The sequence below is a fragment of the Procambarus clarkii genome, chromosome 62 (assembly GCF_040958095.1).
Source record: "Procambarus clarkii isolate CNS0578487 chromosome 62, FALCON_Pclarkii_2.0, whole genome shotgun sequence".
NCBI classification, from domain to species: Eukaryota; Metazoa; Arthropoda; class Malacostraca; order Decapoda; family Cambaridae; genus Procambarus; species Procambarus clarkii.
In genome coordinates this window covers 29,263,593-29,275,885 of record NC_091211.1, presented here as the reverse complement: position 1 = coordinate 29,275,885, position 12,293 = coordinate 29,263,593, and the positions used below count along the sequence as shown (strand labels likewise).

General features: G+C 57.5%; 1 protein-coding gene across 1 annotated transcript in view; it reads left to right on the top strand.

Annotated features, from left to right (window-relative positions):
- The first annotated feature begins 957 nt into the window (after positions 1–957).
- The window catches only part of LOC123766406 (uncharacterized), a 230,062-nt gene continuing 218,726 nt past the window's right edge, over positions 958–12,293 (top strand). The window contains exons 1-2 of the mRNA XM_069308560.1: positions 958–998; positions 1,732–2,395. Of these exons, the coding sequence (XP_069164661.1) occupies positions 958–998; positions 1,732–2,395 (705 nt within the window). The remainder of the gene's footprint in view (positions 999–1,731; positions 2,396–12,293) is intronic.

The window sequence follows — 12,293 nt, the reverse complement described above, 5'->3', positions numbered from 1 at the left end:
GGTCAGTACACCACCAAGCACACACACACGGGGGTCAGTACACCACCAAGCACACACACACTGGGGTCAGTACACCACCAAGCACACACACACGGGGGTCAGTACGCCACCAAGCACACACACACGGGGGTCAGTACACCACCAAGCACACACACACGGGGGTCAGTACACCACCAAGCACACACACACACGGGGGTCAGTACACCACCAAGCACACACACGGGGGTCAGTACACCACCAAGCACACACACACTGGGGTCAGTACACCACCAAGCACACACACACGGGGGGTCAGTACACCACCAAGCACACACACACGGGGGTCAGTACACCACCAAGCACACACGGGTCAGTACACCACCAAGCACACACACACGGGGGTCAGTACACCACCAAGCACACACGGGGGTCAGTACACCACCAAGCACACACGGGGGTCAGTAAGATCAAGACAAACCAAGAGAGATATTGTGGTCGGCAGTGAAGACTTTAAGCCTCGGTAATTACACCTTTAAGACCTGTGAGTCACCTGGCGAGCACCTGTTGCTCTTGGAGGGCGGCCAGCAAGGCCGCCGGAAAGGTCAGAACACCCCCCCCCCCTCCCCCCCCCACACACACATCAATGGCAAGATCTTCAACGCTGTTCACTTCCGGTTGCAACATATTGATTTATTGCTGCTAAAAATGGCCGGGTAAAAGTGAACCTTCACATGTGACTGAAATGTGTGGGATATATATGTGTGTATATGTGTATATATATGTGTACATATATGTGTACATATAACGAGGTGATTCCTAGGCTGCAGTGTTATTGAGTGATACACTAGAGTGCGTTGTGAATGAGAGTGGTGGACACACACTCATTCACAGCGGTGATTCACTCCTTGCTGTGAATGAAGAGTGACACACACACCCACACACACGCTACAGTGTGTGGTGAATGAGAGGAACTCTCTCATGATAGCAGCCAAACAACGGTCGTGGAGGTGTTGTAGCCAGTGAGTGAAGGCCGCGTGTTCACTCACACTCACGACTCACTATTTGCTTTATCTAAGGTAAACCGTTTGTGGTTATAACGACCTAACTACGCGTCAGCTCACGGAGAGGCACCTGGTGCCTCACACCTGGTGCCTCACGTCTGGTGCTCCACATCTGGTGCCTCACACCTGGTGCTCCACACCTGGTGCTCCACACCTGGTGCTCCACACCTGGTGCCTCATACCTGGTGCTCCACCTGGCAGGTGAAGGGGGCGACAGGTGAGGGGGGGGCGGCAGGTGAGGGGGGGCGGCAGGTGAGGGGGGCGGTAGGTGAGGGGGGGCGGCAGGTGAGGGGCGGCGGCAGATGAGGGGGGCGGCAGGTGAGGGGGCGGCAGGTGAGGGGGCGCCAGGTGAGGGGGCGGCAGGTGAGGGGGGTGGCAGGTGAGGGGGGCGGCAGGTGAGGGGGGCGGCGGCAGGTGAGGGGGGCGGCAGGTGAGGGGGGGGTGGCAGGTGAGGGGGGGGGGCGGCAGGTGAGGGGGGGTGGCAGGTGAGGGGCGGCGGCAGGTGAGGGGCGGCGGCAGGTGTGGGGGGTGGCAGGTGAGGGGGGTGGCAGGTGAGGGGCGGCGGCAGGTGAGGGGGGGGGTGGCAGGTGAGGGGGGTGGCAGGTGAGGGCGTGGCGCCAACAGGTGGCGCTGCTCACCTCCACCTGATCAATAACTTGTGACTAAACAACGTTTGTTTCCTCTCCCGCAGGCGGCTGTACGAGGCGCGGGAGGTTGCGGCGCCGGAGCTGCGGCAGGCGGCGGGCGGCGACCAGCTGCCGCCCAAGGTGAAGGAGCAGGATGTGGGCGTGGCTGAGGGCGTGGCGGGGGCGCGGGGGGGCGAGGAGGAGGACAGGCGTGTAGCCATACGCATCAAGCTGTGCGGGGAGTGCGGCGCACGCCACGTGGCCGGCACGTGCCCCTTCTCCCGCCCCACCCACGTGCTTCCCGACACGTGCTCCCCGCCCGCACACCCGCACGACCACCCGCAGCAGAACGGGGTGATCGTGGCCCCGCCCCACCGCGACTCCCCCGTCAACCTCTCCGGGGGCGGGGGCGCGGGGCGGGAGGACGAGCGGGAGGGTGAGACGTGGAGAGACCCGCAGCGCCCCGGCACGCCCACCTGCTACGCCCGCGCCTCCCTCCCGCCCGGCCTCGCTCTAGAGCGACGCGTCCTCCCGCCGCCCCACGACAGCTCCGTCGACAGCGACAGCGACGTGGGCGTGGTGGGCGTGACGCAGGTGCCCGGGCGGCAGGTGGAGGTGGTGGTGGCGCGGGCGGCCATCACCCGCTACACCCAGCTGGGCCCCGTGGTGGGCGTCCCCGTCAGGGAGAGGGACATACCTGACGACTTCTGTATGGTCAACCTCTGGGAGGTGAGTACATCATACATGCTTCTCATACTATCTTCAGTATATCATCACCCTGCTTGTCATACTCCGCTAGTCATACCATCTTCAGTATGAGTATATCATCCCCCTGCCTGTCATACTCCGCTAGTCATACCATCTTCAGTATATCATACTCCGCTAGTCATACCATCTTCAGTATATCATCCCCCTGCTTGTCATACTCCTCTAGTCATACCATCTTCAGTATATTATCCCCCTGCTTCTCATACCTTCTTCAATACACCATACACTGTCTCCATCTTGTATAACTTGTACACCTCATCATGTTGGCGGAGGATATAATCCTTCTCCCCGCCGGCGCTGGCAACACTGACGATGATATAAGGTGATTCACTCCGCCTCCCTGGCCGCACTATCTTGCCCCGAGCGTCTGCGACTCTCGCCTCTACCGCAGTCTCCCGCTGGAGCGTCTTCGTTACCGTAATCCCGTTATGTGTGTGATTACACACACCTCAGGTAATTAGACGGCGGGGCGGGGCGGCCGGCTCTTGGGTAATGAACCCGGCTTCACGGAGTCAATGGTCATGGTCATGGGACTAAGCCCGCCCCACTAGTCTCCTCCTGGGGCGGGATTACCCCCACCATGACTCTCTGGGGCGGGATTACCCCCACCATGACTCTCTGGGGCGGGATTACCCCCACCATGACTCTCAGGGGCGGGATTACCCCCACCATGACTCTCTGGGGCGGGATTACCCCCACCATGACTCTCTGGGGCGGGATTACCCCCACCATGACTCTCTGGGGCGGGATTACGACCACCATGACTCTCTGGGGCGGGATTACCCCCACCATGACTCTCTGGGGCGGGATTACCCCCACCATGACTCTCTGGGGCGGGATTACGACCACCATGACTCTCTGGGGCGGGATTACCCCCACCATGACTCTCTGGGGCGGGATTACCCCCACCATGACTCTCAGGGGCGGGATTACCCCTACCATGACTCTGGGGCGGGATTACCCCCACCATGACTCTCTGGGTGCGGGATTACCCCCACCATGACTCTCAGGGGCGGGATTACCCCCACCATGACTCTCTGGGGGCGGGATTACCCCCCACCATGACTCTCAGGGGCGGGATTACCCCCACCATGACTCTCAGGGGCGGGATTACCCCCACCATGACTCTCAGGGGCGGGATTACCCCCACCATGACTCTGGGGCGGGATTACCCCCACCATGACTCTCTGGGTGCGGGATTACCCCCACCATGACTCTCAGGGGCGGGATTACCCCCACCATGACTCTCTGGGGGCGGGATTACCCCCCACCATGACTCTCAGGGGCGGGATTACCCCCACCATGACTCTCTGGGGCGGGATTACCCCCACCATGACTCTCTGGGTGCGGGATTACCCCCACCATGACTCTCAGGGGCGGGATTACCCCCCACCATGACTCTCAGGGGCGGGATTACCCCCACCATGACCCTCAGGGGCGGGATTACCCCCACCATGACTCTCAGGGGCGGGATTACCCCCACCATGACTCTCAGGGGCGGGATTACCCCCACCATGACTCTCAGGGGCGGGATTACCCCCACCATTACTCTCAGGGGCGGGATTACCCCCACCATGACTCTCTGGGGCGGGATTACCCCCACCATGACTCTCTGGGTGCGGGATTACCCCCACCATGACTCTCAGGGGCGGGATTACCCCCACCATGACTCTCAGGGGCGGGATTACCCCCACCATGACTCTCAGGGGCGGGATTACCCCCACCATGACTCTCAGGGGCGGGATTACCCCCACCATGACTCTCTGGGGCGGGATTACCCCCACCATGACTCTCAGGGGCGGGATTACCCCCACCATGACTCTCAGGGGCGGGATTACCCCCACCATGACTCTCAGGGGCGGGATTACCCCCACCATGACTCTTTAAATTGTCATTGAAGTTTCATTTTCATATTCAGTAAGGACTATGAACTGGCAAGGTCAGAGGTACAGGGGGTGGGAGTCAGTAGACTGTAGTTACTGTGAGTGAGTCTAACTCATCCTCCTGTGTACACAGTAGTTCTGGTCACTGTGTGCACCATAGCACAAAGATTGCTCTTCTAAGCAATTACATAGTTGAACTTTGTACTATTCACTTTATAGAGTTGGAAAAAATTAAGCTAAAACACAAACCTAAATATTGCTAGGCCTAGTATAGCACACATACGTACTATATTTGGCGTGAGATATCGTGTAATAAGCCTATGAAGGTTAGGTTAGCTTAATTTGTCTTCGCAACATAAGTAGAAAATAGTTTTCCGGTTTGTTCAACTCAATAGTGCCGATTTGTACTTTGTAATTGTGTTGTAGGTGGGTATATGTAGTATGGTGGTGATCGGTACTATAAGTACTACCACAACAGGAGGAGAGGCTGGTGCATGTGTGGGGTGATGGGCACGAGCACCACCTTCACGACAGGAAAGTTGCCTTGTGGACAAACCAAAGTGGTGAGATGATCGTAGACTCCGTGATCACGTCTCACCTCCTCCCCACATGTCGAGTGTGACAAGTGGAAGAAGCAAGAAGTAACATCCGTTGGCTCAAAGTGCTGGTGACTCACATTCTTGACAATAACACCATTGGTTAGCATCGCTCACTACGTAAGTTCCGCGCGTACAGCCCCGACCCGTCCTCACACTAGGCTGGTTAAAGCAGCGGCGTCCTCCTCAGACGCATTCACCAATTTTAACATACTGTGTATTAAAAATTGCTTTGTTCTCGTATGTATAATAATATTAATATTATTATACATAAGAGTAAGGCGTAGGTTAAGTTAGATGTTTAGATTCTGTTGGCGATTATTTGTGTTTGAAGTACGTGGTGAAGCACTTATAGAATTGTGGTTCGAACAGAGGACGTCAGTGAAGCACTTGTTCCGGTAGTGTTCGGACGTCATCAGTTGTGAGTCGTGTATAAACCGCTTTTCACTCATGAACAGAGGGTTTGGCGGCTGGATTAACGAGCTTGGATCGTTAATCCAGGACGGGCTGGGCACTTGTATCCTTGGGTTTATATCCTCCGCCTCGGCTAATCCAGGAGTATGCGAGGACGGGCTGCCTTCTCATAAACACTGGTACACAACCCGTCCTTAGACCAAGTCCATTCCATCCAGCGCTCGACCCCAGAGACGCATTCTTTCCCACGTACTGCAAATAATTGCCAACATAATTAAAACACGTAACCTAACCTGTCGTAGACTTAACCGCACAACATGATCATGTGTGGGTGACTGAGTGTGTGGAGTGGGCGGCAGCATGAAGATGCCCACCCACCATAAAGGCTGGGTGGGTGCTTCACCCACCCACCATAAAGGCTGGGTGGGTGCTTCACCCACCCACCATAAAGGCTGGGTGGGTGCTTCACCCACCTACCATAAAGGCTGGGTGGGTGCTTCATCCACCCACCATAAAGGCTGGGTGGGTGCTTCACCCACCCACCATAAAGGCTGGGTGGGTGCTTCACCCACCTACCATAAAGGCTGGGTGGGTGCTTCACCCACCCACCATAAAGGCTGGGTGGGAGCTTCACCCACCTACCATAAAGGCTGGGTGGGTGCTTCACCCACCTACCATAAAGGCTGGGTGGGTGCTTCACCCACCCACCATAAAGGCTGGGTGGGAGCTTCACCCACCTACCATAAAGGCTGGGTGGGAGCTTCACCCACCTACCATAAAGGCTGGGTGGGTGCTTCACCCACCTACCATAAAGGCTGGGTAGGTGCTTCACCCACCCACCATAAAGACAGATAATAGACAATAAGCAAAACACCTAACCTACTCATGGCTAAATTATACACCAAATTCGTAAATAATATTTACATTTGCGATAACCCGCTTTTCATATCACCGTAAGGAAAAGGTAAAAATTAGGAGGGAAAATATATATAAAATATTCTGAAAACGAATTAACAAGTTTATAATTAATTAATTAAGCAAATAATTAATTAATAAAGATTCCAAATATGGAGTCACTAAACAAATACATAACATGCTAAGCTTTTGCAAATGGCATGAAAAAGTTTACAAAATAAAGCCATTTTTGAGACTGTGTATTGAGGCTTATTAGTATAAAAAACACGGTTAAGAGTCTTAACTGTGTGGGCAGCAGATATTATTTTGTTGGTAAATCATGGGAAAACAATAGATATTTCATGTCCCAAATAACCCTCTTAGGGCTTACAGCAGTCTCCACACTAAGACCGCGAATGGTTAATGTTCACAGCCAAGACCGCTGTAAGGAACTGGAAGGTAAGGACCCGCCAAACACACACCGAAACTACGACGTTGGTACAACGTTCGAACAAGTTTTAACACCTGCTAACCAGTTATAACAACCAATATAGCACGTTGTAACAACGTTCTAATGCGTTATAAACACGTTAAGCCAAGATGTAACAACTTTATTACAAGTTGTAACAAGCGGAAAATAGAGACAGTTACGGTTTGTGTTTCCAGGGGAGGCAGCTAAATAGAGAAACCTTGCCGTGTTGACAGCTAGTAATGGCTGCCGGTAAAGCATCCTTCACATCACCACTGTAACTCTCCAGAGATCGCGACTTTAACTTGTTCTTGAAGGGAACTTGTCGATGCAATGTTTTGTGTACAAATATTGTAGGCAAAATTATTGTGTTTGTGTGATTTGGAAATTACAAATATCATGAATAATAAGGCGACTTAATGGAGGTAAGACAATCATTAGGGAAAATTGGCTCATAATAACTAAAATCATAACAACAGTATGTCCCATGGGGTGCCCAGGGAAGGCCAGGGGTGCCCAGGGGAAGCCAGGGGTGCCCAGGGGAAGCCAGGGGTGCCCAGGGGAAGCCAGGGGTGCCCAGGGGAAGCCAGGGGTGCCCAGGGGAGGCCAGGGGTGCCCAGGGGAAGCCAGGGGTGCCCAGGGGAGGCCAGGGGTGCCCAGGGGGGCCCAGGGGAAGCCAGGGGTGCCCTGGGGAGTCCAGGGGGTGCCCTGGGGAGGCCAGGAGGTGCCCAGGGGAGGCCAGGAGGTGCCCAGGGGAGGCCAGGAGCTGCCCAGGGGAGGCCAGGAGCTGCCCAGGGGAGGCCAGGAGCTGCCCAGGGGAGGCCAGGAGCTGCCCAGGGGTGCCCAGGGGAAGCCAGGGGTGCCCAGGGGAAGCCAGGGGTGCCCAGGGGAAGCCAGGGGTGCCCAGGGGAAGCCAGGGGTGCCCAGGGGAAGCCAGGGGTGCCCAGGGGAGGCCAGGGGTGCCCAGGGGGGCCCAGGGGAAGCCAGGGGTGCCCAGGGGAGGCCAGGGGGTGCCCAGGGGAGGCCAGGAGGTGCCCAGGGGAGGCCAGGAGCTGCCCAGGGGAGGCCAGGAGCTGCCCAGGGGAGGCCAGGAGCTGCCCAGGGGAGGCCAGGAGCTGCCCAGGGGAGGTCAGGAGCTGCCCAGGGGTGCCCAGGGGAAGCCAGGGGTGCCCAGGGGAGGCCAGGGGTGCCCAGGGGAGGCCAGGGGTGCCCAGGGGAAGCCAGAGGTGCCCAGGGGAGGCTAGGGGAGGCCAGGGGGTGCCCAGGGGAGGCCAGGAGCTGCCCAGGGGAGGCCAGGAGCTGCCCAGGGGAGGCCAGGAGCTGCCCAGGGGAGGCCAGGAGCTGCCCAGGGGAAGCCAGGGGTGCCCAGGGGAAGCCAGGGTTGCCCAGGGGAAGCCAGGGATGCCCAGGGGAGGCCAGGGGTGCCCAGGGGAAGCCAGGGGTGCCCAGGGGAGGCTAGGGGAGGCCAGGGGGTGCCCAGGGGAGGCCAGGGGTGCCCAGGGGAGGCCAGGGGTGCCCAGGGGAGGCCAGGAGCTGCCCAGGGGAGGCCAGGGGAAGCCAGGGGGTGCCCAGGGGAGGCCAGGGGTGCCCAAGGGAGGCCAGGGGAGGCCCAGGGGGTGCCCAGGGGAGGACAGGGGAAGCCAGGGGGTGCAAAGGGGAGGCCAGGGGTGCCCAGGGGAGGACAGGGGGTGCCCAGGGTAGGCCAGGAGTGCCCAGGGGAGGACAGGGGGTGCAAAGGGGAGGCCAGGGGTGCCCAGGGGAGGACAGGGGGTGCCCAGGGTAGGCCAGGAGTGCCCAGGGGAGGCCCCATGCCACCACCACCACATTGTACACATTGTTCATGTTCAATAATGATCATTCATTTACTCCCCAACTTAAAGAATTCCTTCAATTGTTATTCACAAAAGGCAGGAAACTTCACGAGGCTCACAAAAATAGGTAAAAGCTTCACCAAGAGGAATGAATGTAGACAATGACTCCACTTTTACTACCTGACCATTTGACCATTATTAAAACACGCACAGGACACTCTGGGCATTGCTGCGTCCAGCACCTCCTTCTGGCCAGTAACTGGGTGGGTGACCGCGCAGAGACGCTTGACCTTGGCTTGGGACGCTTGACCTTGGCTTGGGACGCTTGACCTTGGCTTGGGACGCTTGACTTTGGCTTGGGACGCTTGACCTTGGCTTGGGACGCTTGACCTTGGCTTGGGGCGCTTGACCTTGGCTTGGGACGCTTGACCTTGGCTTGGGACGCTTGACCTTGGCTTGGGACGCTTGACCTTGGCTTGGGACGCTTGACCTTGGCTTGGGACGCTTGACCTTGGCTTGGGACGCTTGACCTTGGCTTGGGACGCTTGACTTTGGCTTGGGACGCTTGACCTTGGCTTGGGACGCTTGACCTTGGCTTGGGGCGCTTGACCTTGGCTTGGGACGCTTGACCTTGGCTTGGGACGCTTGACCTTGGCTTGGGACGCTTGACCTTGGCTTGGGGCGCTTGACCTTGGCTTGGGGCGCTTGACCTTGGCTTGGGACGCTTGACCTTGGCTTGGGACGCTTGACCTTGGCTTGGGACGCTTGACCTTGGCTTGGGACGCTTGACCTTGGCTTGGGGCGCTTGACCTTGGCTTGGGGCGCTTGACCTTGGCTTGGGACGCTTGACCTTGGCTTGGGGCGCTTGACCTTGGCTTGGGGCGCTTAATCTTGGCTTGGGGGACCTTCCAGTCGTCCTGACCAAGGTGCTTCCTCTGAACACTTTGACAGTTATCACTAGTATTTGATAGCCTTGAAGGGAATGGAATTATCAGGAGAAATCGCCAAGCCATTACGACCATATAGGACTTGGAAGGGGCCAGGATAAGACTTGGGATGGGACGGGGGGAAGGAATGGTGCCCAACAACTTGGACGGTCGGGGATCGAACGCCGACCTGCATGACGCGAAATCGTCATTCTACCGTCCAGGCCAAGTGGTTGGGTGATGACCTTGAAGGCACAGAGAATAAGACAGATTCTGAAATGTGTCAGTAACTTGAAGGAAAATCTTCTTGCTCTCTTAAGAAGACGGCTCACAACACCTGCCCCACAACAACACCTGCCTCACAACAACACCTGCCCCACAACAACACCTGCCTCACAACAACACCTGCCTCACAACAACACCTGCCTCACAACAACACCTGCCCCACAGCAACACCTGCCCCACAACAACACCTGCCCCACAGCAACACCTGCCCCACAACAACACCTGCCCCACAGCAACACCTGCCCCACAGCAACACCTGCCCCACAGCAACACCTGCCCCGCAACAACACCTGCCTCACAACAACACCTGCCCCACAGCAACACCTGCCCCACAGCAACACCTGCCCCACAACAACACCTGCCCCACAGCAACACCTGCCCCACAGCAACACCTGCCCCACAGCAACACCTGCCCCACAGCAACACCTGCCCCACAGCAACACCTGCCTCGCAACAACACCTGCCTCACAACACCTGCCTCGCAACAACACCTGCCTCACAGCAACACCTGCCCCACAGCAACACCTGCCCCACAGCAACACCTGCCTCGCAACAACACCTGCCTCGCAACAACACCTGCCTCGCAACAACACCTGCCTCGCAACAACACCTGCCCCACAGCAACACCTGCACCACAGCAACACCTGCCTCGCAACAACACCTGCCCCACAGCAACACCTGCACCACAGCAACACCTGCCTCGCAACAACACCTGCCTCGCAGCAACACCTGCCCCGCAGCAACACCTGCCCCGCAGCAACACCTGCCCCGCAACAACACCTGCCCCGCAACAACACCTGCCCCACAGCAACACCTGCCTCGCAACAACACCTGCCTCGCAACAACACCTGCCTCGCAACAACACCTGCCTCGCAACAACACCTGCCTCGCAACAACACCTGCCTCGCAACAACACCTGCCTCGCAACAACACCTGCCTCGCAACAACACCTGCCTCGCAACAACACCTGCCCCGCAACAACACCTGCCCCGCAGCAACACCTGCCCCGCAGCAACACCTGCCCCGCAGCAACACCTGCCCCGCAACAACACCTGCCCCGCAACAACACCTGCCCCGCAACAACACCTGCCCCGCAACAACACCTGCCCCGCAACAACACCTGCCCCGCAACAACACCTGCCCCGCAACAACACCTGCCTCCCAACATCACCTGCCCCGCAACAACACCTGCCCCGCAACAACACCTGCGCCGCAACAACACCTGCCTCACAACAACACCTGCCTCACAACAACACCTGCCTCACAACAACACCTGCCTCACAACAACACCTGCCTCACAACAACACCTGCCCCACAACAACACCTGCCCCACAACAACACCTGCCCCACAACAACACCTGCCCCACAACAACACCTGCCCCACAACAACACCTGCCCCACAACAACACCTGCCCCACAACAACACCTGCCCCGCAACAACACCTGCCCCACAACAACACCTGCCTCACAACAACACCTGCCCCACAACAACACCTGCCTCACAACAACACCTGCCTCACAACAACACCTGCCTCACAACAACACCTGCCCCGCAACAACACCTGCCTCACAACAACACCTGCCCCACAACAACACCTGCCCCACAACAACACCTGCCCCACAACAACACCTGCCCCACAACAACACCTGCCCCGCAACAACACCTGCCTCACAACAACACCTGCGCCGCAACAACACCTGCCTCACAACAACACCTGCCCCGCAACAACACCTGCCTCACAACAACACCTGCCCCACAACAACACCTGCCCCGCAACAACACCTGCCCCGCAACAACACCTGCCCCGCAACAACACCTGCCCCACAACAACACCTGCCCCACAACAACACCTGCCCCACAACAACACCTGCCCCGCAACAACACCTGCCCCGCAACAACACCTGCCCCGCAACAACACCTGCCCCGCAACAACACCTGCCCCACAACAACACCTGCCCCACAACAACACCTGCCCCACAACAACACCTGCCCCGCAACAACACCTGCCCCGCAACAACACCTGCCCCGCAACAACACCTGCCTCACAACACAAGTCAGACAAACAATTGGGAATACAGATGTATTCCTAAATATATCATACACTAAATACTAAATATAAAGTATGTCAGGATTTGTATATACCAAGAACCAAACTGTCCTCGTTGTTGTTGTTGTTTAAGGTTCAGCTTCTGGGAACAAAAGTTGCAAGTAGCACGGACTATGGCGAGCCCGTAGTGGACTTACCCGTCCCAGGAGTACTGCAAGTAGCACGGACTATGGTGAGCCCGTAGTGGACTTACCCGTCCCAGGAGTACTGCAAGTAGCACGGACTATGGCGAGCCCGTAGTGGACTTACCCGTCCCAGGAGTACTGCAAGTAGCACGGACTATGGTGAGCCCGTAGTGGACTTACCCGTCCCAGGAGTACTGCAAGTAGCACGGGCTATGGTGAGCCCGTAGTGGACTTACCCGTCCCAGGAGTACTGCAAGTAGCACGGACTATGGCGAGCCCGTAGTGGACTTACCCGTCCCAGGAGTACTGCAAGTAGCACGGACTATGGTGAGCCCGTAGTGGACTTAC